This window comes from Gasterosteus aculeatus, chromosome 8 (genome assembly GCF_964276395.1).
Source record: "Gasterosteus aculeatus chromosome 8, fGasAcu3.hap1.1, whole genome shotgun sequence".
Classification (NCBI taxonomy): Eukaryota; Metazoa; Chordata; class Actinopteri; order Perciformes; family Gasterosteidae; genus Gasterosteus; species Gasterosteus aculeatus.
Genome location: NC_135695.1, coordinates 22,608,443 through 22,634,447, shown reverse-complemented (window position 1 = coordinate 22,634,447; position 26,005 = coordinate 22,608,443). Strand labels below are relative to the sequence as shown.

The 26,005-nt window shown below is 54.5% G+C and overlaps 1 protein-coding gene across 1 annotated transcript; it reads left to right on the top strand.

The window, feature by feature from the left end:
- usp24 (ubiquitin specific peptidase 24) lies at positions 1-25,420 on the top strand. The gene is given in 68 exon segments (XM_078107731.1): positions 1-490; positions 3,185-3,353; positions 3,469-3,536; positions 3,616-3,759; positions 3,999-4,124; positions 4,267-4,302; positions 4,390-4,455; positions 5,060-5,125; positions 5,604-5,678; positions 5,907-6,065; positions 6,159-6,273; positions 6,357-6,460; positions 6,541-6,648; positions 6,737-6,832; positions 6,946-7,066; positions 7,069-7,106; positions 7,817-7,909; positions 8,395-8,502; positions 8,597-8,746; positions 9,011-9,142; positions 9,954-10,065; positions 10,155-10,231; positions 10,310-10,450; positions 10,630-10,683; positions 10,773-10,888; positions 11,088-11,154; positions 11,705-11,815; positions 11,891-11,989; positions 12,156-12,329; positions 12,405-12,490; positions 12,701-12,809; positions 12,875-13,021; positions 13,385-13,482; positions 14,625-14,720; positions 14,792-15,014; positions 15,100-15,262; positions 15,354-15,515; positions 16,455-16,525; positions 16,642-16,802; positions 16,887-16,948; positions 17,026-17,217; positions 17,405-17,528; positions 17,620-17,764; positions 17,869-17,988; positions 18,540-18,665; positions 18,809-18,907; positions 19,010-19,092; positions 19,188-19,329; positions 19,407-19,526; positions 19,595-19,809; positions 20,404-20,528; positions 20,856-20,997; positions 21,078-21,228; positions 21,552-21,647; positions 21,911-22,014; positions 22,312-22,425; positions 22,572-22,779; positions 22,867-22,956; positions 23,073-23,175; positions 23,254-23,372; positions 23,459-23,572; positions 23,655-23,720; positions 23,794-23,860; positions 23,995-24,073; positions 24,155-24,230; positions 24,376-24,462; positions 24,549-24,659; positions 24,743-25,420. Coding segments are annotated over 68 exon segments (7,863 nt in total). The 5' UTR covers positions 1-211; the 3' UTR covers positions 24,806-25,420.
- The last annotated feature ends 585 nt before the right edge of the window (positions 25,421-26,005 follow it).

Here is a 26,005-nt window from a genome sequence, read left to right as displayed (position 1 = left end):
TCCCGCGAGAAGCACGCGGTTCTTGGCAGGCGGAAGCCGGCGTAACACCTGCGTCGGCGCTGTTGTGCTGGGAAGCTAGAATCGTGACAGGCGGCAGGCGGCATTGGACTGTAAACATGGCGGCGTGCACAGCTACAGGGCTGTGCCGACCACCCCGTTACTACTAGTCTGCGAGACGGAGACACCCCCCCCCCCCCCCCCGCCCTAAAACATGGAGACCGAAGAGGAGCAGCACATCACCACGCTCCTCTGCATGGGTTTCCCGGACCCCGATGTGATACGCAAAGCGCTCCGGCTGGCGAAGAACGACATCAACGAGGCGGTGGCGCTGCTGACGAACGAAAGCCCCGGGCTGGGGTACGGATATGAGCCGATGGAGAGCGGGCCTGCCCCCGGCGTGAGCTCCACCGGGGACGTGGAGACGACCGGGCGGACCGGGACGGGAGGCTTCGACCCCCCGCCCGCGTACCACGATGTGGTGGACAGCGAGGTGAGCGGCCGCCTGCGCGCGCGGCTGAAGGGGAAACGAGGGAGGCTAATTGCGAGTGACCGGGAAAACAGAGGGGCTCGCCCGTTTGACTAGCTGCTAGCTACGGTTAGCCGCGTCAGGCTACAGGCGACAGCCCGGCGCGACCTGTCAGAGCAGCTGCCGAAAAAGTCCCCGGCACCCCGGGAAAGGACGTTGTCACCGGCTCTAAGCGGACGGGGGGATCGTCTGCTAGCATGACTCGTAGCTAACGTACCCAAACGATGTGGCCAGCCCGAACAGCTATTCTACACTCACGAGCTAACACAGCTAGCTAGTAGCCGGGTAGCTAAGCTAACGTTCGCTGAGATCTGAACGCGCCAGTAACCGGACCGGCTGTAGCGGCACCGAGGAGCCACTCTGCGGGGTTTAAATCACAGATTTCCACCGGCGGTACCCTGGCACTGGGAGATCGCCCCCCCAGGCTGGCCTGCGGGACGGCTAGCTGGATATATTCAGTCTGCTTTGGCGACTGCTTTGCAAAGGGTTAGCCGACGTTAGCCGGTCGGGGTCTGCTGACAGCGTCCGCAGTGCTCCAGCTCCCTGCGGGGATCGAACCCGCGTCTCTCCGTCTCACGCTTCTGCTCACGTCATCACCTTTCAAAATGTCAGTTATCTTGTGCCACCAAGTGATGACATACCCGGAGACGCGTGTGTGAGAGAGAAAGAGAGAGTGTGTGTGTGAGTGTGTGAGAGAAAGAGAGAGTGTGTGTGTGTGTGAGAGCGAGAGAGAGAGAGTGTGTGTGTGTGTGTGTGTGCGCCGAGTGTGAGAGAGAGAGTGTGTGTGTGGGAGAGTGTGAGAGAGAGAGTGTGTGTGTGTGTGTGTGGGAGAGTGTGAGAGAGAGAGAGTGTGTGTGTGGGAGAGTGTGAGAGAAAGAGAGAGAGAGAGTGTGTGTGTGAGAGAGAGAAAGAGAGAGTGTGTGTGTGAGAGAGAGAAAGAGAGAGTGTGTGTGTGAGAGAGAGAGAGAGTGTGTGTGTGTGTGAGAGAGAGAAAGAGAGAGAGAGTGTGTGTGTGTGTGAGAGAGAGAGCGTGTGAGAGTGTGTGTGTGTGAGAGAGAGAGCGTGTGTGTGTGTGAGAGAAAGAGAGGGAGCGTGTGTGTGTGTGAGAGAGAGAGAGAGAGTGTGTGTGTGTGTGTGTGGGAGAGTGTGAGAGAGAGTGTGTGTGTGTGGGAGAGTGTGAGAGAGAGAGAGCGTGTGTGTGTGTGTGTGTGTGTGTGAGAGAGAGAGCGCGCGCGTGTGTGTGTGAGAGAGAGAGAGAGAGTGGGGGGGGGGCGTTGCACTCGCTTTGAGGCAGGTTGTTGGTCCAGAGATCCACCTGCAGGTGTCATAACGTTTAATTGCATCATGGGTACCTGTCCACATCATCAGCTGGGACTGACGCCTCTGACCTCCCTCCTAAAGACCCAAACGGGAGCAGAACCTTCTCTTTAAATGAGGCGCTGAGGTCTATAAGCTGGCTGCTCGTGAAGCAGCGTGGTGCCGTCGCTCCGTCGTGGCTGACTGGTAAACAGCGTTTGGCCTTTACAGCAAGCAGTGACCCGCACACACACGCAGGTCATCCACAAACTGACCTGTTCCTGTGAAGGTTGCATAAAGGGACTCGATCTCCGAGTTCATTCAGTCTTACAAAGAGCTTCTCAATTGCTTGTCCGTCTGTGTAAGTAAAGATAAACGTTCCTAGTCCACTGTGTTTGTGCTCCAGAGGTCCCATGTTATGCTCCTATTTATAGCCCTGCGGTTATTCTGCTGGGGGGTCCCGGGGGGGTTGCGGGGCGCATAGTAACAGATTGAGTTAGCTCATCGCCTCGTGTGCTGCCTTTTAGAGACCTGAAGGTGCAGCTGATGTTTTATGGTCAGCGCTGGCGTCGGGCTCAATGTCTCCTGTGATTACGTGGAACTTGTTTTCTTTACGTTCTCCGTCCTCTCATCCATCGGCGTCTCTGGCCGTAAAGGAAGGGATGAAATGTGACGCTCGTGTTTGTGCTTTGACAACATGTTTGTGATCCTCAGCACGAACACGTTGATCCGAGTCAACGTTGTCACACTTGACCTCACTACACTTTATTCATATTTGTGCCCACAGGCTCAGTCATAGTTTAAGATAGCAGGTCTAAACATCTGTATTATTCTGCTTGAATGCTTCCCACATGGAACATCATGATTTCTTCTCGTAGGAACTCGGCTTGTTAAAAAACAAACACACCGATTCAGTTTCAGTTTCCTTCAACACATCGGAGACGTTTCTATTTGCATGTTTTCCTTCCTGCTACTGATCCAACTGCTGAAGCAGCAGGTTGGCTGATACCCGTGTGGGGAAATGAAACACCTGTATACAGCTGTGGCTGTGATGCACACAGAGAAGGACCACTTTCATCATCTAGTTCCACAGACTCCAATCCGACCAAACAGCTGACATTCTGCTCACTCCTTAACCTCCTCCTCCGTATTGTACGCGGCGCGTCGGGTAGCGCTGCTTCCCCGTGAACACCAGCTGATGAGTGGGTCGATACCCCATCCAGCCTTTAGGGATCCGTGAGGATTCATTTGGGGAGGAACCCGGGGACGATGGCGGGGGAGAGAGGCCTCCCCGTCTGACTTTGGACCCGTCCTAAATCACAGGCGGTAACTGGTGTCTCGTGTTGGTCCTCATTCCTCCAGCGGAGCAACGACGAGAACGGGAACTGCTCGGGGGAAAGCATGGAGTTCCCCACCACCAACCTGTACGAGCTGGAGAGCCGGGTCTTCACCGACCACTGGTCCATTCCGTACAAGAGGGAGGAGTCCCTGGGGAAGTGTCTCATCGCGTCCACCTGCCTGGCCCGCCACGGTAAGAGGGGCGGGTGTCACATCTGTGTCTCCTCAGTCTCCTCTGTGTCGTTCACTTCATCTCCCCCCCCCCGTGTCTGCATCTGAGATGAATGTGAATCCAACTTCTCCGTCAGGTCTCGCTGACGCCGACGAGAACTGCAAGCGCTTCACGGACCGCTGCATGCCGGAGGCCTTCAAGAAGGTGAGCCGCTCGGGGGCCTCTGCTGCCAGCGCCCGACTCGCACGCGTCTCTCCTCACTGTCCTCGTTCTCCTCCTCCAGCTGCTGACCAGCAGCGCCGTGCACAAGTGGGGCACCGAGATCCACGAGGGCATCTACAACATGCTGATGCTGCTGGTGGAGCTGGTGGCGGAGCGGGTGAAGCAAGACCCGGTGCCTGTGAACCTGATGGGAGTCCTGACTACGGTGAGATCTGTCCCTCTGTCTGTCTCTCGTAACGTTTGTCCTTTTAATGACATTATAAAGTCTCTTAAATCTCCTAAAATAAAAAATCCGTAATAAAACCCATTCATTAAACGATCAGTGGGTAATTATTGTGTTCCAGAGGATTCGGTCCATTGCTTTAAATGTCCTCCACACGTCCACGTGCACCCTGTGGTTCTCTACGCGTGTGGCTTCATGTTCCTCGTTGTTTTTGTGTCCAGGCCTTCAACCCGGATAACGAGTACCACTTTAAGAACCGCATGAAGGCCTGTCAGAGGAACTGGGCCGAGGTGTTTGGAGAGGAGGCCAACATGTTCGCCGTCTCCCCGAGCAACGCCTATCAGAAAGTAAGAGGCTCCCCCGATTCCCCCCGACGCTCTTTCAGTGTGTGTGTGTGTGTGTGTGTGTGTGTGTGTGTGTGTGTGTGTGTGTGTGTGTGTGTGTGTGTCAATGCGCATGAACCCACTGAAACGTGCTTCTGTCCTGCAGGAGCCTCACGGCTGGCTGGTGGATCTGGTGAACCGAGTGAGTAACCAGCCACGTGCGTTTGTCTCCTCTCTGCACTGAAGCCACGCGTCTCCTTATTTTATCTTTCTTTTTCTCGTGACCAAGTTCGGGGAGCTGGGAGGATTCACGGCCATCCAGGAGAAGCTCAACGCGGACGAAATCGAGATCGCTGTAAGTGAACCCCCCCCCCCCCACACACACTCACACCCTCTTTCATCGTCCTTCTGTGTGATGCTTTAAATGCTCGCTTGTGTTGCCTGTTCTGAGGCGTCCTTGTGCTGATGCGTCCTTCTGGGAACCTGAGCGGAACCACGGTTCTGCACAGCCATTGATTCCCAGAAGCTGAGATGGAAGTTAGCCAGGAAAAGAAACGGGAACCATTCATTAAGATGCTGTGATTTAGAACCCAATGACAGTTGACAGCTGGCCCGCACATCTGTTACCAGTCACATGCACCAGTGGGAAGCGCGCCGCATGTGAGAAGTGGGCGGCGTCAGTCGGACGTCACTCGTTGGTTCAGACAGATGTTTGGAAGCTTCGATTTGGTCGTCGCACAACTTGTTTTCGTGCGACCATCGAACAGGAAATGACCACATAAGGACTGGGGAGGACGCAGAGACGCCACACGCCGTCTGCTGGTCACTGATGCAGCTTTACCTTGACTTTGATGAACCGGAGTTTGCTGCCCGGTTAGAACACAGCGCCAGTTGGAACGCAGCGTGACCTGTGACCTCCACGCGTAGACATCTGTTGACAGTTGACTGTGTCTCCACAGTGTGTGTCGGCTCTGGTTCAGCCCCTCGGAGTCGCTGCTGAATATCTGAACTCCAGCCTCGTCCAGGTGAGCGATGACCTGCAGTTACTGCGTGTGCTCTTCTCTCTAGTGAAGCTCTCGTTACTGGTCCACGTCTTCTCTTCGTGTGACCCCATTCACATCCATTTTCTGTTCATCTTTTTTGATGTCATGGAAAAAGTCAAAGTAAATTAGGACGAATTCTTCTTGAATAAAAAGTCCAAAAATGTTTTGGAAATGTTTGGTCAAAAATGTGACAAAAAAGATATTTTGAAAAAAAGTCAAAATATGTGTAAAAATATGGAAATATGTCAAAATTAAAAAAAAAATATCCAGAGAATAGTAAGTTGAGAACTGTTTTTTAAAAGTCAATAAGTCAGATTGTAAAAAATCCCAAATATGTTGTGTCGTAAAATGTTTTGAGAAAAAATCGTTGCTTCAAAATTGTCATGGGAAAAAAGTCTAAATATTTATGGTGAGAGATTGAGACCTTCTCTTTTCTAACGAAGTCTCACTGGTTCCTCAGCCCATGCTTGACCCCGTTATCCACAAGATGATCACATACGTGCAGAACCTGGAGGAAAAGGACCTCAAAGACAAGGTAGTGACTCGTTCACTGTTAACTAACCCTCATGGAGCAACAGCCAGTTTGATGGAGATTCTTTCCCGTTAATATCAATATTAGATTTACAAGCAAACGGCTAATACGCTTGTACACAGTAGTGAGTCGTCTCGGATGTACTTTCTATCTCCGGAGGTCTCTCCTGACAAGAGAAGAAAGAAGCTCGTAAAGCTGTTTAACCGTCTTTCTGTCTGCGCTGCTCCTCAGCGGCTGGTGAGCATCCCGGACCTGCTGTCGGCCATCAAGCTGCTGTGCATGCGCTTCCAGAGGGAGCTGGTCACCGTGGTGGACGACCTCCGGCTGGACACCCTGCTGAGGATGCTCAAAACGCCCCACTTCTCCACCAAGATGAACTCCCTCAAAGAGGTCGGCTCTCGCGGGGGGGTCCCGGCTTTGGCAGCTAATCTCGTCCTCCTCTCTGGCCCCCGGGAGCTCTAATGAGTGTCGCCGTCTCCTCAGGTGACAAAGCTGATCGAGGAGAGCACGGTGTCGAAGACGGTGAAGAACGCCATCGACACGGATAAGCTCCTGGACTGGCTGGTGGAGAACTCGGTCCTGTCAATAGCACTGGAGGGTGAGGAGCATCACGTCCTGCCTCTACAGGTGTAAAGCCAGGAGGTGTTGGTACTCAGGGGGGGTCTTTGAATGTTCTCCCAGGTAACATCGACCAGGCTCAGTACTGCGAGCGGATCAAAGGAATCATCGAGCTGCTGGGCAGCAAACTGTCGCTGGACGAGCTCTCCAAGATCTGGAAGATCCAGGTCAGCCGTTACAGCGCACAAACAATCCATCCGACAAACGTTTAAAACCCGCTCGTGCTGAATCGATGGACTCTTTGCAGGCGGGCCAGTCGTCCACTGTGATAGAAAACATCCACACCATCGTCGCTGCTGCCGCCGTCAAGTTCAGCTTCGACCAGCTCACCCACCTCTTCGTCCTCATCCAGAAGGTCGGTCGCCTCGTGGCGTTTAGGGAGTAAGTAGCTGAAGTCGTGTGACGAGTAAAAGCATCGCTCTCCCCCCCCCCGTGTGGTGCAGAGCTGGGAGGTGGAGAGCGACCGCGTGAGGCAGAAGCTGCTCAGCCTGATCGGGAGGATCGGCAGGGAGGCTCGCTCTGAAACCACCACGGGAAAGGTCAGCAGGGGGGTCGCGCTGCTTCAACCACGAGGAGACTCTCCCTCTGTGTCTCATTCTGTCCTCCTCCCTCGGACAAGTAAGTACAGCGTCTGTCTCTGGGGTCCCTGCAGGTGCTGGAGGTGCTGTGGGATCTGGCCCACCTCCCCAGTCTGCCCACCAGCCTGGTCCAGCAGGCGCTGGAGGAGCACCTGGGCATCCTGAGCGACGCCTACGCCGTCAAGGAGGCGGTGAAGCCGGCTACATCATCAAATGCATCGAGGACATCAAGAAGGTGAGACGTGCTGCTCGGCGTCTTGTTCTGCGTCGCGCTGCTCCAGGATCAGCTCAGGAGAGCAAACGGGTTTCATTATTTAGTTCCTTCTTGTGCCGCTTGATTGGTTTTAAATGAAACTATTCAGGCCCAAATTAAGTCCTTCTAATTAGCTAATATTTCTAAATAGTCAGTTACATAATAAACCTCCTGTCCCAACATAATGAGTTAGTAACCCATGAGAATGACACAAGGAGTCCTTATTTTTAGATAATTCACCACTTTGAGACCAGCGGGAGATCGTGTGAGTCTCTGGTGGCTCTCCATGGAGCTCCTGCGTTCCTCTGCTGCTGCGACGCGTCTCTCCCGAAGTCGCCGTGTCCCCGTTAACTTGAGTTTGTCCGCGTCGCTCCTGAGTCGCCCTGAATTCACCTCAAAGCTCCTCTAACCCCCCTGACCTCCGCGCGGATGCCGGTGGTCCTCCACGGTGGCATGAAGACGGGATTCAGTGCACACAGTGACGCCTCGGCTCTTTCCCCGTTATTCATTCAGCATTTGTAAGCAACACACGAGCTTTTCATGCACTTAGTGATTACTTGTGTACAATAACAACTCCCCGTTAACAATGAGAGAGGAGTCCTGGGAGCAGCGAGGGTGTAAACGCGTGTTTGTATTGTGTTTGCATGGAGGAAGCCGTGTGTGTCCAGTCAAACCAACGTGTATGTTTCTAGACTCACTCTCAGGAGGACGCTGGAGGCAGCGACTCTCAGAGCTCTTTTCTTGCTGCCACTTGGGGCAAGAAGAAAGGGAACTCTGTGGCCAAAGTAAGAGAACCAGCCGCGTGCTTCCCCCCAATGAACCGTCTGCACCAACCAATCAGGAGCAGCTCCACCACAAAGGGGCTTTTTTCGTTGGTCACGGCTTGATGATTTGTCACCTGGGTGTAACGGGCGCCGTGTGTCAATCCTCGGCTTGCTGAACGGGGACACCGGGGGGGTGATGGCCGCGTCCAATGAGTGATTTTGGCTTTGGTGGAAGTGGGAGCACATTTACTCTCATGAGGAGTCCAATCAGAGCCTGGGATTCACAGAGTAATTCATCTAGACTTTAAAGGGTTTACTTCATTGTATTTTAACAGGATAAGACAAGAAGCTCCTACAAACACCTGAGCTCTCACCAGTGATTTACATCCCAGCCTCTGGTTTTCCTTCCTCATGTTAACACGACTACACCGTGGATGGGTTACAAAGTGTGTGTGTGTGTGTGTGTGTGTGTGTGTGTGTGTGTGTGCGTGTGCGTGTGCGTGCAGGCCTCTCAGCAGAGCAGTCCTCAGGCGGTCTGGGTGGTTCCTGCTCTCCGTCAGCTGCACGAGATCACGCGTTCCTTCATCAAGCAGACCTATCAGAAGCAAGACAAGGTGACTCTCCCAGCGAGCAGAAGAGCTAACGCACCGTCGCAAACCCAGCGTAACCACGGTAACGCTTTTTTTTTTTTTTTTAAACCCACCCCAGAGCATCATCCAGGACCTGAAGAAGAACTTTGAGATCGTGAAGCTGATCACGGGCTCCCTGGTGTGCTGCCATCGGCTGGCCGTGACCGCGGCGGGAACCAACGGCCTCTCTGGCTCCACCCTGGTGGACGGGCGCTACACCTACCAGGAGGTCTGTCCCCGCTCCGTCCTCTCGGGTGCTGTCTGTAAAAGCTGTGATTCCATCCGTTAGATTGTGTTGTTCTGAATACATTCAGTTAATCTCACGTCGGTTCTTCAGAACATTGTTCTGGTCTGTTTCTGTTAACTTCTACTGTAGTAGAACCTGATACTGTCCCTCTAAAGGGAATCAGGACTATACATTTTAAGTTAAATCCTGTGTATTTTTGAATCCTCCTCCTGTTCTCTGTCTGGTTTGTGTCTCATCCACCTGCAGTACCTGGACAGCCACCTGCGCTTCCTGGCCTTCTTCCTGCAGGAGGCCAGCCTCTACCTGCTGTGGAACCGGGCCAAGGAGCTGTGGGAGTGCCTGGTCTCCGGGCCGGACGTCTGCGAGCTCGACCGCGAGGTACGAGAACAACAGCGAGCACCTGTGCAGGAACACGAAAGCACCGTTAACAGTTAACAAATGGAAGCTTTATTATTCACTTGTGGATTTTCCATTAAAGGAACTTTTCACTGCCGGCTTAATTCAGTCAATTCATCAATGAATCGCTCTCAGGGCGTTTGGTTGTGTGTAGTTCAACAATCAAACGGTTGGTCCATGAAACTGGTCACGAGGACGACTGGATGCTCATTTATAAATATTTTAGCATTTATTCAAGCAATAAGGTACGAGAGGCTCTACTTTATTGTCCAATCGTTCGTTCAGGGGGGTTGTTCGAGCAGCAGTATGAGCCACCAAACGTTGTGTAGAACGTAGATCCCTCCAGAGAAAAGTAGATCCCATACGTGCAGTAAACCGCATCGGGTCTCCTTGCAAGATCTCGCACCATCTCATTCATTCACATTGCTCATGACGTCCACCTGAATTCTCTGGTTGTGAAAGCTTGCGTTGCCCGTAACCGATCAAACTGATCATTTGTGGGATTTCCTGTCCTCTTTGGGCGATCGCCACCGAGCTAAACGCTGACCTGTTACTTTGAGTGCGCAGTGATGTGGAACTGTACATTATCGCTGAATAGTGCACCGTGACTCACTGTCAACCAATCAGAACGCTGGATTTCATCGACCCGCATTGTCCATCTGGTGTCATTTTACAGCGTACTGTCCCTTTAAGGCGTGAGGTCATCAGTTTAAAAGCAGGACTGACCTCTGACAGATTCAGCTCTGTAAAGGTGTGTGTGTGTGTGTGTGTGTGTGTGTGTGTGCGTGCGCAGATGTGTTTTGAGTGGTTCACCAAAGGACAACACGACCTGGAGAGCGACGTCCAGCAGCAGCTCTTCAAGGAGAAGATCCTGAAGCTGGAGCCCTACGAGATCACCATGAACGGTGAGCGCCTGGTGGAGGAGCTCCGTCACCTCCGCTCTGCCCGCCTGTATCTGATCCCCCCCCACCCTCTTCTTTATGTGACCCCCCAGGCTTCAATCTGTTCAAGACCTTCTTTGAGAACGTTAATCTGTGCGACCATCGCCTCAAACGCCAGGGAACCCAGCTGGTCAGCCCCGCCCCCCCCCCCCAAGTCACGCACAGGTAAACGGTTTCTGCTTTAGTTGACGGCGCGTTGTGCTTTCAGTGCGTGGAGCGCCTCGACCTGGCGGGGATGGATTTTATCTGGCGCATCGCTATGGAAACCCCCGATGAAGAGATAGCCAACGAGGCGATCCAGCTCATCATCACATACAGCTACACCAACCTCAACCCCAAGATGAAGAAGGTGCGTTCATAACCCGCCAGAGCTCTCAGGCGGGATCTTTGCCTCTTCAGTCAGAAACAGTGATCTCAGATGACGGCGTTTGCGTTTGTCACAGTTAGTTTGTGATCGCGGGGACTCGTTATGTCACAGACGAACCGTCTGCAGCGATCGCTGACGCCTTCATTCTCACTTCCCCTCAGGACTCCGTCTCTTTGCACAAGAAGTTCATCGCCGATTGTTACAAGCGACTCGAGGTGAGTCGACCGCTGCCGTGAGGAGAGTTTCCTCTCCCCCCCCGAGGGCTTGCTCCCGTCTCACCCGCTACACCCCCCCCCTCCCCCAGGCGGCCAGCTCGGCCCTCGGCGGACCCACTCTGACGCACGCCGTTACCCGGGCAACCAAGATGCTGACTGCCACCGCCATGCCGACGGTGGCCACGTCTGTGCAGTCACCATCCAGGTACAGAGGGGGGTTTGGGTAAGAGCAGAGCTACTAACCCTCCTACAGCACGATGCTGCAGAGCACAAAGAAGAAACTCTCCATGGAGCTGAAACCTGCGTGCGTCTGTGTGCGTCTGTGTGCGTCTGTGCGTGTCTGTGCGTGTCTGTGTGCGTCTGTGTGTGTCTGTGTGCGTCTGTGTGTGTGTGTGTGTGTGTAGATCCACCAAGCTGGTGATCATCGAGAGACTGCTGCTGCTGGCTGAGCGCTACGTCCTCACCATCGAGGTAGGCCTCGTCGTCTTCACCTTTAACCTCTTTCAGTGCGTATCGAATACCTCGTGCACGGCTGTACACTTATTTATTTATTAATTGAATCAATCGCACACTCCAGTAATCCGTCTTTAATTAACACTTTAGCCCAGACACAGACCCTCAAGGATTAATTGCTATTTATGTTGCACCTTTCAGCAACAAAGGGAACAAACTCCTTTGAAGTACAGTTAGAAATAAGTTAATGGCAAATAAAGGTAAAGCTGAAATAAATGAAGAAAGAGAACCTGCAGGTTTCATTGATTCCACTACAGAAATATGCCTCCAATCTAATATGATGACGTTGATCAAACGTTTAATATCCTTATGTTAACAAACTGGCATTTAAAGTTAAACTTTCTGAAAATGAATGAATCTTTATCATCATCATCAACACTTGAAATGAGTACTAAAGTGGATGATGTTAATATTTTATCAGAGCATCATTTAACATTAATCATGTGTGTAGTTGAGGCTAAACGCTCCTGGTTTGTGTGTTTAATGTCTGCTGTTTGTCTCTTCGTAGGACTTGTACTCGGTCCCTCGCACTATTCTACCTCACGGGGCCTCGTTCAACGGACACCCCGTCACCCTGCACGTCACCTACGAGTCAACCAAAGACACCTTCACCTTAGAGGTACGTGGGACTGACCCGTCACCTGGGGGCCACCTGCAGAGGCCCTGACGTGTGTGTGTGTGTGTGTGTGTGCAGACCCACAGTAATGAGACCATAGCGAGCATCCGCTGGAAGATATCGGAGCACCTGAGCTGTCCGGTGGACAACGTCCAGATCTTTGCCAATGACAGCGTGGTCAGTGTTCATCCCTCTTGTTTTAAAATAATACTAAGATTGTAGAATAATAAAAGCCTTTTACATTACAAGCCATCGCTCAGTGCACTGATGGCTTCTTTAGGCTCCGCCTCCTCAACCGTGCTCCCAGTATGTCCCCTCACTGCCTCCCCCCCCCCCCTTCCAGTTGACCATGAACCGGGACCAGAAGCTGCTCTCCCAGCTGGGCTTCAGCGACGAGCAGACCCTGACCGTGAAGAGCTCGGGCACCGGCACTCCCTCCGGCAGCTCCGAGTCCTCGGCGTCGGCCTCCAGCAGCTCCAGCTCCGCCGTCTTCAACTCGGCCTACGCGCTGGAGCAGGTAGCCAGAAACCCGCAGCGAGGTCCACGCGTCCAGGGCGCCCGCTCCGGTTCTCACGCGTGCTTCTGTCCGCAGGAGAAGTCTCTGCCCGGAGTGGTGATGGCTTTGGTGTGCAACGTGTTTGAGATGCTCTACCAGCTGGCTAACCTCGACGAGACCAGGTGAGCCGCTCTCAGCCGGACCCTCAACGGAGGTCCCACTCATTCTGTTGCTCTTTCAATCCTTCAACCCAGAGTGTGTGATCGCTGGAGAGACGGTTTTGATTTGGATGAAGTGTTTTATTCATAAACCGGGATGTTGGTGACTGAAGAGCAACGAGAACGTGAAGGACAGCACCTCCTCACTGGGCTCCTTGGGTTTGTGCTCATCAGGATCACCCTCCGCGTGAGGAAGCTGCTGCTGCTGATCCCAACAGATCCTGAAGTGCAGGACGCGCTCGACAACTTCGTTCCCAAAGAATCCAGCGTCTGGAGCCACCAGGTACGTCTCCGCTCGGTGGGATTCTGTCTGTAGGTCCTCTTCTTCTAACCGCCCGTTCTCTGCAGAAGACACTGTTCCAGGCCACAGGCTCTCGTTCCCCGTCCATGTCCTCCAAGCAGCAGCACCAGCCAAGTGCTGCCTCCATCCTGGAGTCCCTCTTCAGGTCCTCGGCCCCGGGCATGTCCACCTTCAGAGTGCTGTACAACCTGGAGGTACACACACACACACACACACACACACACACACCCGTTAGAGGTGCATGTGGAGGCGTGACCGTTACCTCATACGGGCCCTTCCTGTGGATCCATAAGATCTGATCCCTGTGCGTGTTTCTGAGGGCCTCGGACCCACGATGGGCTTTTGAGGGGATTCTGCTCAGTTCCTCAGTGTTCTTCTCCACAGACTCTTTGTGACTTTGAACTGTTCCTCTTCTTGCCAGAATAAAAGGCGTTAAAATCATCCAGAATTTCCCCATCTTCGTCTCTACGATCTCCTCCGCAGGAAGGGGAACATTTACCACACTGACATCCGCTTCCCTCCTCCTCCTCCTCCTCCTCCTCCTCTCTCTGCTTCAGGTGCTGAGCTCGAAGCTCATGCCCACGTCGGACGATGAGATGGCGAAAACCAGCAGCAAGTCGTTCTGTGAGAACTTCCTCAAAGCCGGAGGCCTCAGGTAAAGACCTCAGTGTGATATTACCACATAGTCTTATTTATATATATATATATATATATATATATATATATATATAAGAATCATAGCTCTCCATCAGTAGATTTTATTTTTTTGTTTAAAAAAATGAAGCATTCTCTTGTTGAGCCTCAGGTGGTTCTTATTGGTTCTTATGGTGCTGATCATTGTCCTCTATGAAGAGAGACAAGAAGAGAAATGGGGGATGTGGATATTTCAAGCTTAATGCACATATAAATAATTGGGATTGTTCACACATCAACTAACATTTGTTAAAAAATTCATCAACTTTGACTGAATTTATTCTGTCAATATATTATTTGGGCTTATTGACAGATGCAAACTGTGTATATGTGAACTCCCCTGTAATGGGAGGATGCTACGCTTTGGTCTGACGGACAGCTGTCAGGTCATTCATTCAGAGAGAACGTCTGCCCACAGATGTTGAGTCTCGTGGCGTCTCATCAGGCTCCGGTAGAAGTCAGCAGGGAGAGAAGCTCATGCGGATTCTTCAGAGAATCATCGCACCTCTTCTTTTGCATCCATTGAAAACAGTGTGATTTTTCCTTCTCAATGAAAAGTCTTGTAAGCGCCGACTGATTTCTTCTCCCATCTTAGCAGAGCGCTTGCTATTTGGAAGCGTGGACTACAGTGAAGATTCACAGTTTTAACTCTCATGCAATGCTTCATGTGCGCATACAGCTGCTGGAGATCATGAGTGAGATCAACTTAAAAAGCCACGTCTGCCACCATAAAGGCTCCGTGATCTCATGGACACGTCTTCCCTTTTCTTTCCAAAAGTGTCGATATTTGATCTCAGGGAATAAAACCCGCTGAGCCGGCGCACCTCAGGACGCGGAGCAGGTCCCGCATGCAGCAGCTTGGAGTTCTGTCTAAAGCCCTCGTACCCGAGTTATTCTGACCGTTTGCACAACTGTGTTCAACTAGGACGTGCAATACAGTGGAAATGGTCCTTTGATACGGGACACCCTTGTATTGGACCATTCGTTTTTCGGTCTTGCATCAATTTAACAGCACCGTGAAACAACAGTGATGCTGTGAATAATGTGACGGAGTCAAAGCCTCAAGAGAAGCTCTCGTGTGAGAATGCTGTCTTTCCTCTGCAGTCTGGTGGTGAATGTGATGCAGAGAGACTCCATCCCCTCTGAGGTCGACTACGAGACCAGACAGGGAGTCTACTCCATCTGCCTTCAGCTGGCCAGGTAAGGGGGGGCGTGTTGGGGGAGGGAGGGAGGGAGGGAGACCTCTGGTTCACACACCTTGTTGTCTGCAGGTTCCTTCTGGTTGGCCAGAGCATGCCTTCTGTGCTGGACGATGATGTCATCAGGGACGGCGAGTCGCTGTCCTCCCGTCCGTTCCGTAACGCCGGGCGGGCGGGGCGACAGCTTTCTCTGTGCGGGACTCCGGAGAAATCGTCCTACAGGCAGATGTCTCTGTCCGAGCGCTCCTCCATCAGGGTGGAGGAGATCGTCCCGGCAGCCCGCGTCGCCATTCAGGTAAAAAACAAAAAAGGGGTACAAAAAAAAAGCCTGTTTCCAGGACGAAACGCGTTGTCTAAGGTGCAGACGTTGTGTTCTCCAGACCATGGAGGTGGGCGACTTCACCTCCACCGTGGCCTGCTTCATGCGCCTCACCTGGGCCGCTGCAGCCGGCCGCTTGGACCTGGTCGGCAGCCCTCAGCCAATCAGAGAGAGCCACGGCTCCCTCCTGCCACAGGGGGTCCGAACCAGAGTCAGCAGTACAGGTGACCCGGGATACGCTCTTATTGTGGCGGGCTTCACTCGCTTGGTGGTTGGTTCATACATTTAATGACCCTGTGTTGTTTTTGTTGTTAGGGAGTAACTGCAGCTCCAGCAGTGAGGGGGAGAACACGCCGACAGCGCTGCATGCTGGGATATGTGTGAGACAGCAGTGCGTTTCCATCAAAGACACCATCATCGCCCGGGAAGCTCTGTCGCTGCTGGTCACATGTCTGCAGCTACGCTGCCAGCAGCTGTGTAAGAAGATCACTGCACATCTGGCCTGTGCACAGGCACACTAGTGGAGGAGACTAGTGGAGGAGACTAGGGGACTGTATGGGGAGGAGACTAGGGGAGGAGACTAGGGGAGGAGACTAGGGGACTGTAGGGGAGGAGACTAGGGGACTGTAGGGGAGGAGACTAGGGGACTGTAGGGGAGGAGACAAGGGGACTGTAGGGGAGGAGACAAGGGGACTGTAGGGGAGGAGACTAGGGGACTGTAGGGGAGGAGACTAGGGGACTGTAGGGGAGGAGACTAGTGGAGGAGACTAGGGGACTGTAGGGGAGGAGACTAGGGGACTGTAGGGGAGGAGACTAGGGGACTGTAGGGGAGGAGACTAGTGGAGGAGACTAGGGGACTGTAGGGGAGGAGACTAGGGGAGGAGACTAGGGGACTGTAGGGGAGGAGACTAGGGGACTGTAGGGGAGGAGACTAGGGGACTGTAGGGGAGGAGACTAGTGGAGGAGACTAGGGGACTGTAGGGGAGGAGACTAGGGGACTGCAGGGGAGGAAACTAGGGGAGGAGACTAGGGGACTGAAGGGGAGGAGACTAGGGGACTGTAGTGGAGGAGAGTAGGGGACTGCAGGGGAGGAGACTAGGGGACTGCAGGGGAGGAGACTAGGGGACTGCAGGGGAGGAGACTAGGGGACTGTAGGGGAGGAGACTAGGGGACTGCAGGGGAGGAAACTAGGGGACTGCAGGGGAGGAGACTAGGGGAGGAGACTAGGGGACTGTAGGGGAGGAGACTAGGGGACTGTAGGGGAGGAGACTAGGGGACTGAAGGGGAGGAGACTAGGGGACTGTAGGGGAGGAGACTAGGGGACTGTAGGGGAGGAGACTAGGGGACTGTAGGGGAGGAGACGTAGTGTCAGTGTAATCGTGTCCACTACATGTAGGTCTCTGTTTCTCTCTCCAGGTTCTTTTTACAACCTTCCCTCCGTCAACGATTTCATCATCGATGTTCTGCTGGGGTCTCCCAGCGGAGAGGTACGACCCCCCCTCACATTTAATACATGACCTCTAGCGGATTGAACTCCAACACGTCAGAATAGGTCAAAGGTTTAGTTCGTTGCGGTCTACGTTCACGCCTGCGTCCTCTGCAGATCCGCCGCGTGGCGTGTGACCAGCTCTACACGCTGAGCCAGACGGACACCTCGGCCTTCAACGAAGTCCAGAAGCCCAACTTGTTCCTCATCTCGGTGGTCCTCACCGCCCAGCTGCCGCTGTGGAGTCCTACTTCCATCATGAGAGGGGTCAACCAGAGGTACGCACGCACACGCAACCACACACCCAACCACACGCACACACATGACACGCCTTGTTGTGTTGATGAGACCTTTCCTCTCAGGTTGCTGTCCCAATGCACCGAGTACTTTGACCTGAGATGCCAGCTGCTGGACGACCTGACGAGTGAGCTTCCCTCTCAGCGACACCGAGATGAGGTCCCAGAGGGTTCAGCAGATGGTAACGTTCTCTTCCTCTCACAGCCTCGGAGATGGAGGTGCTGAAGGTGAGCGCTGCCACCATGTTGGAGGACGAGATCTCCTGGCTCGACAACTTCGAGCCCAGCTGGAGCTCTGAGATGGAGACCAGCGAGGCGGACAACATCCTCCTGGCGGGACACCTGCGGCTCATCAAGACGCTGCTCTCCCTCTGCGGCAGCGACAAGGAGCACCTGGGTGAGCGTTAACGAAGGGTTTCGATTACCAGAAACCAAATAATAAAGAAAGAACACAATTACAAAAACAAAATCAAAAACCAGAGCAAAACGAGACAAGGCGCAGCCGGCGTTCTAAACCCTCTCCTGTGATTTCTCGCTTTGTGATTCTCCACCTGAACCTCTGGATGTGCGACTCTTCTCTGCAGGTGCATCTCTCATCCAGCAGCTGTTGGACGACTTCCTGTTTCGAGCCTCGCGCATCATCATCAACAGTTCGAACCCGACGCCGTCGCCGGCCCCCAGCCACGACTTCCACCCGAAGTACGACACGTCAGTCCCCCCCGCTGCCCCGCTACGACCGATTCTCCCTCCCGCGCATCGGACCGTCTGTATTAATGACGCTGTGTCGTGGTGCGTTCAGGTGCAGCACGGCCAGCAGCAGGCTGGCGGCCTACGAGGTGCTGGTGATGCTGGCCGACAGCTCGCTGTCCAACCTGCGGCTCATCACCAAAGAGCTCATGTCCATGCACCACCAGTCGGACCCGTCCCTCTGCAAGGAGTTCGACGTAAGCCTCCGCCGGAGCTCGCCATCCATGATATGTGCTGCTCTGATGGGGAAGACAAAGCGAGTCAAACTGTGTGTGTCTGTGTGTGTGTGTGTGTCCCTCAGTACCTCCCCCCCGTGGAGAGCCGGTCCGTCTCAGGCTTTGTGGGGTTGAAGAACGGCGGAGCCACGTGCTACATGAACGCTGTGTTTCAGCAGCTCTACATGCAGCCCGGCCTTCCAGAGGTACGAGCCGCTAGCTTCTGAGCCGCTAGCCTGTGAGCCGCTAGCCTGTGAGCCACTAGCCTGTGAGCCGCTAGCCTGTGAGCCGCTGGCTTCTGAGCCGCTGGCCTGTGAGCCGCTGGCCTGTGACCCGCTAGCTTCTGAGCCGCTGGCCTGTGAGCCGCTGGCCTGTGAGCCGCTGGCCTGTGAGCCGCTGGCCTGTGAGCCGCTGGCCTGTGAGCCGCTAGCCTGTGAGCCGCTGGCCTGTGAGCCGCTGGTCTGTGAGCCGCTGGCCTGTGAGCCGCTGGTCTGTGAGCCGCTGGTCTGTGAGCCGCTGGCCTGTGAGCCGCTAGCTTCTGAGCCGCTGGCCTGTGAGCCGCTAGCCTGTGAGCTGCTGGCCTGTGAGCCGCTGGCCTGTGAGCCGCTAGCCTGTGAGCCGCTGGCCTGTGAGCTGCTGGCTTCTGAGCCGCTGGCCTGTGAGCCGCTGGCCTGTGAGCCGCTAGCTTCTGAGCCGCTGGCCTGTGAGCTTTCTGCGTCCACGTCCGCCAGTACGTCTGTTTCTTCTTCTGTTGAAGGCCTTCCTGTCCATCGAGGATGACACGGATCAGCCGGAGGAGAGCGTCTTCTACCAGGTCCAGTCTCTGTTCGGCCACCTGATGGAGAGCAAGCTGCAGTACTACATCCCAGAGAACTTCTGGAAGGTGACGCCGCTCAACTCATCATTAAATACTTAAATGCGTGTACACAAAATTACACATATAATGAGTATTTTAGGGTTTGACTTTTTAAGGAGAAGGAGAAGATTGAATTAGACCGATGTGTTATTCATCCGCATGTGTTGCAGATCTTCAAGATGTGGAACAAGGAGTTGTACGTGAGGGAGCAGCAGGATGCTTACGAGTTCTTCACCAGCCTGGTGGACCAGCTGGACGAGCATCTCAAGGTAACACCCCCCCATCATCCCCCCATCATCCCCCTCACACACACAGGCAAAGGCGCGTTTGATCCTGGTGATTTTGATTGACGAGAAGACTCTCTCCAGCAGAAAATGGGTCGGGAGCAGATCTTCAAAAACACGTTTCAGGGAATCTTCTCCGACCAGAAGATCTGTAAAGACTGTCCTCACCGGTGAGCGGGGACCTTCCACGGCATTGTTTCCCCTTCTGATGCTCATGGCTTGGGGGGGGCTGTCTGACCCTTTCCTGTTCTTCTGTTGCACGCAGGTACGAGCGAGAAGAAACCTTCATGGCGTTGAACCTCGGCGTGACGTCCTGCCAAAGCCTGGAGATCTCCCTGGACCAGTTTGTGAGGGGCGAGGTGCTGGAGGGCAGCAACGCCTACTACTGCGAGAAGTGCAAGGAGAAGGTGCGTAGCGCTTCCGCGCGCCCCGCCCCGCCCCCCCCCGACCTCACGCCGACTCACGCGCCCTTTGATCCGCACAGAGAACCACGGTGAAGAGGACCTGCATCAAGTCCCTGCCCAGCGTCCTCTGCATCCACCTCATGCGCTTCGGCTTCGACTGGGAGAGCGGGCGCTCCATCAAATACGACGAGCAGATCCGGGTACGGAGTCTTTCCTCGCCGGGCGCTGCGAGGCGCCGCGACCTCTGACCTCTGCGTTGTCTGCTCAGTTCCCCTGGGTGCTGAACATGGAGCCCTACACCGTCTCCGGGATGGCCCGTCAGGACTGCAGCGGAGAGGGCGGCGAGGGGCGCGGCGAGGGGCCCTCGGGGGGCTCGCCCAGGAAGAAGGTCACCATCTCTGAGAATTACGAGCTGGTGGGGGTCGTGGTCCACAGCGGGCAGGCGCACGCCGGCCACTACTACTCCTTCATCAAGGACAGACGGTAGGGGGGCGTCCTGGGTTTGGTCACGGCATGATGATGCAAACCTGAACCCAGATGTGGGAGGGTGAGCCAGATGTGGGAGGGTGAGCCAGATGTGGGAGGGTGAGCCAGATGTGGGAGGGTGAGCCTGATGTGGGAGCCTGAGCCTGAAGCACCAACCTCAAAAAACAAAAAACAAAAACAAGCTTTGCTGTTGAAAACCTTTTTTTACCCTTTTCTTGTCCTGTTTTCCTTGTGAGTTGTTGTTGCTGTATTACGAGTTTGATGCAACATGAATATTCATGTTGCTGCTTTGGGTTCATTAACAAATCCACTAGACTGGAACAACAAAAATCCCATTAGCATTTAATACACAATTACAACAGTGTAGTAAAAACCTTTAAAGAATATTATTAATGGTTTGTTAGGATCGAGGCTGAGGCAGCTTTTCTGTTCCAATCACATGACCGGTGTGTAGAGCAGCACATTGGGAGGCAGCGTCATGCGTGTTAAGAGGAACCCACAGGAGCCTCCTTCAGTCTGGTGTCTCCTCGTCCTCTCCTGACGGGTTGGCTGCGGTCCAACCTGACCTCTGTCTGTCTCCCCTCGTCTCAGCGGCAGCGCTCGGGGACGTTGGTACAAGTTCAACGACAACGTGGTGGAGGAGTTCGACATGAACGACGAAACCCTGGAGTACGAGTGCTTTGGTGGAGAGTACCGCCCCAAAGTCTACGACCAATGTAAGAGACCGTCTGCGTGGATCTTATGCCGACGTGCTTTAACACATAAGAACGCTCCACTGGCCTTAAGTTAGACCAGAAGAAACAACCTTCAGTTCTTTAAAGTGACGCCAAAGTTTCACGCGTAAAGCTGCATTCTCTGTAGTGACCAGCAGGGGGCGACTCCTCCTCCTCCAACACAGCATGATGTTCATTTAGTCAATGATGGTCCATGTAGATGCACACTGATTGACAGGTCTCTGGCAGAGACGTATGCAGCGTCTCCACATCCTCCTCGGTCCTTTATGAATTCCAAATAGCTCCTTAACGCGAAGTCTCTCTGTGCAGCCAATCCGTACCCCGACGTGCGGAGAAGGTACTGGAACGCCTACATGTTGTTCTATCAGAAGATCAGCGACCAGAACTCGCCCGTCCTGCCCAAGAAGAGCCGAGTGAGCATCATGAGGCAGGAGGCCGAGGACCTGACCCTGTGAGTGAAGCCTGCGTGAAGCCTACGTGGAGACCAGGGTCAATGAGCGCTGCTGACGACCGGACCTCTGCTCTTCACAGGTCTGCCCCCTCCTCCCCCGACGTGTCCCCCCAGTCCTCCCCCCGCCCCCCCCGGGCCAACAACGACCGCCTCACCCTCCTCACCCGCCTGGTCCGCAAGGGGGAGAAGAAGGGTCTGTTTGTGGAGAAGATGCCCGCCAGCATCTATCAGGTGAGGACGCTCCCTCTTCCCTCCCAGGCGCAGCCGTGGCGACCATGTTGTTTTCAACGCCGATGGAGCTGTGGCATAAATTAAACATTTGGGGTTTGAGCTGTAAGAAACCAGCCAGATGTTGTGATGACGTCACCACCTCGGACAAACCCGCGTTTAGTCCCTCTGGATACTTGAGACTTCCACGATCAAGTACTGACCAGAAACACGTTATTTCTTTCTTGGACGACGGAGGAAATGATTGGCTTCTGTGGCGATAAGCCCCTCCCCCTCCCGGGAACGTCCAGCCCCGTCTGAACCTTCTCGCTTTGTGTTTCCACCAGATGGTGAGAGACGAGAACCTGAAGTTCATGAAGAACCGAGACGTCTACAACAGCGACTACTTCAACTTCACGCTCTCTCTGGCCTCCGTCAACGCGGTGAGACGCGCTTCTTGTCACTGTGCAGGCTCCTAAACCTGGAACAGTCACGTGGCCTTTTCCAGGCCTGGAAAAGTCACGGACATGTTTTATATTTCTATGTTCATGTCATTCATTTAAGATACGTTTTAAATAATTCATATGGTTTTAAAGAGACGCAAATATTTCACCTTAGAGACCTTCTAATATCTGTTCCCATGTTCTGATTAAAATGACTGTTGTGTCCTCTAATATTCAGTGAGTGGTTTCGTTGTTGTTCCCAGACAAAGCTGAAGCATCCCGACTACCAGCCGATGGCCAAAGAGAGCCTCCGGCTGGCCGTGCACTTCCTGTTCCACACCTACCTGCACACCAAGAAGAAGCTCCGGTAGTTGCACACCAACACTTGATACAGCTTCTACTGCCAGTAAATAACTTCATTCTAAGAAGTGGACGTCGTCATATTCACGTCATATCCTCATGGACGTCTATGGGAGCAGAGGAGACTCCCCCTGGTGGCCAGTAGATAGAATGCAAGGTCTACATATGAGGAAATGGGAATGAATTCAATATCTCTTATTATCAACTATGTTTTTACTTCAGCCGGCCGTGTTTCTGTGTTTCTGCGTAAGATGATAAAATGTTGTAGTTCTGACCGGGCGTTTAACCCCCCCCCCCCCCGCAGGGTGGACACGGAGGAGTGGATGGCGACGGTGGAGGTGCTGCTGTCTAAGAGCCGCGAGGCGTGTCAGTGGATGGTTCAGTACCTGGTGGGACCGGAGGGCCGCGAGATCACCAGGTCGGTCATTAAATACGAACGCGTCCTCCTGAAACTGAACTATTTGTTTCTCGTGGAAAGAGCCGCCGAATGGAATCAAAGGGTCACCAAAAAGTGGCCCCTGATCTGACCTCAGTAGGGACTTCTCCTCCATCTTTACCCCCCAGGGTGTGCCTGCTGGAGTGCAGCGTGCGGGAGGTGCGGGTGGTGGTGGCCTCCGTCCTGGAGAAGACCCTGGAGAGCGCCCTCCACTTCGGGGACCTGGGGGTGGACGACCTGACGGACACGCTGCTCTCGCTGCTGGACAAAGACGTCCCGGAGAACGTGAAGAACTGCGCGCAGTACTTCGGCCTCTTCAGCAGCTTCGCCCAGCAGGTGAGGAACCGGGGAGGAACCTGGTCGGGGGGGCGGGGGTGGGGCTTCTGCGGTGGGCGGGGCCTGAGTGTGTGTTTCTGTGCTCAGGGGTGCGGCTCGTGTCAGCTGCTGCTGAAGCACTCTGCGTACCGCCGGATGCTCGTCTTCCTGCTGGGACCAAACCGGCAGAACAACCAGGTACCAAGTGGCCGCTGTGTTTACAATAAAGAACAAAGCCGCATTCAACCATTTTATCGCATTCGTTTTGGCGCATAAACGAACGCGTTAATTCTGACGCTCATCTTCCCGTTCAGAACCGGCGGTGGAGTCCGGCTCAGGCTCGTGAGTTCCTCCACCTCCACAGCGCTCTGGCCCTCATCACGCTGCACTGCGACCTCAACCCCCAGCGGACGGAGGGTGAGCCCCCCCCCCCCCCCCTCGCAGCTCTCCTGGCAGACGTCTTCGTACGACTAACGCTCTGGTTCCCCCCCGTAGCGCCGGGAGGGTCCATACTGCGTGTGAGCTGCGTCCCGGCCTCCACTGAGCTCCTCCCTCTGCACGCCGACATCCTGGCCTCGCTCTTCACTCCGGAGGGACAGCCTTACCTTCTGGAGGTGACACTTTGCCCCTGACGGGTGTTATCGCCCTCCGGCGCGTCTTACTGACCTCTGACCCTGACCCGTCTGCCTGACCTCCACAGGTGATGTTTGCCATGCGGGAGCTGTCGGGCCCGCTCTCCCTCCTCATCGAGATGGTGACCTTCTCCGCCTACTGCAACGAGCCCTTCTCCCTCGGCGTGCTGCAGCTGCTGAAGGTAAGGACCGCGGAGACGTCCGAAGCCGGGCGGCGTCTCCCGGGGGCGACGTCCTCAACGCTCTGCTCTGAATCCTCCGCAGACCCAGCTGGAGACGGCTCCGCCCCACGAGCTCAAGAACATCTTTCAGATGCTGCAAGAGCTGCTGGTGAGTTCACTGCTCACCTGGTGAGACGCCATCGCCGTGACGACGGTCTCTTAACGTGGCTCCACTGTTTCAGGTGATGGAAGACCCTCTGCAGACGCAGAGACTCAAGTATGCCTTTGAGTCGGAGAAAGGCCTTCTAGGTAGGACTCTTGTCTTTCTGCAGACACTGTGAGTGGATGACATCATCATGACATCACGCTGTGCCTCGTCGCTAAGGACGCGCGTGAGGAGCTTCTGGTTCGTTCCTCAGCACGATGTCGCTCTTTCTCCTCAGCTCTGATGCACCAGAGCAACAACGTGGACAGCCGGCGCTGCTACCAGTGTGTCAAGTTCCTGGTCACGTTGGCCCAGAAGTGAGTTGAGAGGAAGGCGAGATGGTCCGGCAGGAGGAGTTGTCTCAGGTGGCCTGAATTGTGTGTTCTGCCTCCCACCAGGTGCGCTCCGGCCAAGGATTACTTCAAGGACCTTTCAGGTCACTGGAGCTGGGCGGTGCAGTGGCTGCAGAAGAAGGCGAGCTTCTATTTCATGTGTTTTAACTATGAATAAACAAGACCAGTGGTTGTCAACGCAGCCCTGAATCCACCCGTGTATTTATTCATTACATGACGGTCGTATCGGTTTATCACTGACGGCTTGTTGGGTTTTTTCCCCTCAGATGACTGAACATTACTGGACTCCACAGAGCAACGTCTCCAACGAGACGTCCACCAACAAGACCTTCCAGCGCACCATCTCTGCACAGGTACCGCCTGTCTCACACACACACACACACACACACTCTGCATGGCGCCGCTCGCCGGTTCATCCTCTGTGTCGTGGTCGCTGCAGGATACGCTGGCTTATGCCACGGCGCTGCTCAACGAGAAGGAGCAGTCCGGCAGCAGCAACGGCTCCGACGGCAGCCCGGCCAACGAGGGCGCCGACCGCAGCCTCCGCCAGGTTGGTGCCGCCGCGCCGCTCGCGCACACGACCCCGCCGGGCGGGCGCCGCGTTCACCTGTTCGTCCTGTGTCTCTCCCCCAGGGGTCGGAGTCTCCCATGATGCTCGGCGATTCAAAGAGCGACCTCGAAGATGTCGACCCCTAGGGCCCCCCCGGCCAGCGGGACGCCCCCCCCCCAACAGACGGCTCGGCGCTCCGGGTTTTGCCGGGACATTTAGGACTCCGCGACGAGCCAATGGGAGACGCTCGTTGAGCCGGTCGCCGCGGCGACGACGGGGGCGAATCCATCGCGGACGAGCGAGACGTCGTCGTTACGGGAGATTCGTGTGGGAAGAAACTAAAAGGAAAAGCAAAAAAAACTCGATTATGTTTTTATTCAGTGGCCCGGCGGACGATGGGTGTGGGTTGTGTTTTAACAATTTTCTGCTCATATTTGCCAACGTATGTACGACAAATTCATACTGCAAAGGTTTTTGTTCCAGAGGCGTCAGTTCCAGAACCATGAGATTTTAAACGCTAAACCCTTCTTTTTTTTTTACTTTTGGCGAGAGGTCACACACACACACACACACACACACACACACACACACACACACACACACACACACACACACACACAGGAACACACACACAGGAGCACTTGGGGCGTTAAGTATGCACTTTATAGTCCGGCCCGATTCTATTGTGACGTAGAGCAGCAGCAGCTGGTCGGTTCCTCTTCTGCTTTTAACAGCTTCATGTTCCTGGTGCCGCGTGGTGACCCCCCCCCCCCCCATAGCCCACCCCCTCGCCGCCACACACTCATCCGCTGTGTCTTTCTCTCTCTTTATTTTTCGTTGCCTGTGTATAATTTGTCTTCGACTCTGGAGAGGAATGTCTCTTTATCTGTGGGGTGGGAGGCGGGGGGGGGGGGGGGGGCATTGGGGGGGGGGACTCGAGCCTTATGCAAAAGCAGCGCTGACCTGGGGCCCCGCAGCATGTTTTACTTTGAGGTCTCACTCGTTCACTTCAGGTTTTACCGTCTTTCTGCTTTCTTTGGTCCACGTTGAATCACACACAGAGGAGCCCGGCGTCGGGAGACTGGAAGTGCCTTAACCCCCCCCCCCCCCCTGTCCCCCCGCCTCCCCCCTCCCCCCCCCCACCTCCCCCCTCCCTCACTTTGGTGTCTCCTGTGGTCCAACGGGTCTCACCATCGGCCCGTTGGGAAGCGTCCTCTGTGTGTGTGTGTGTGTGTGTGTGTGTGTGTGTGTGTGTGTGTGTGTGTGTGTGTGTGTGTGTGTGTGTGTGTGTGTGTGTGTGTGTGTGTGTGTGTGTGTGTGTGTGTGTGTGTGTGTGTGTGTGTGTG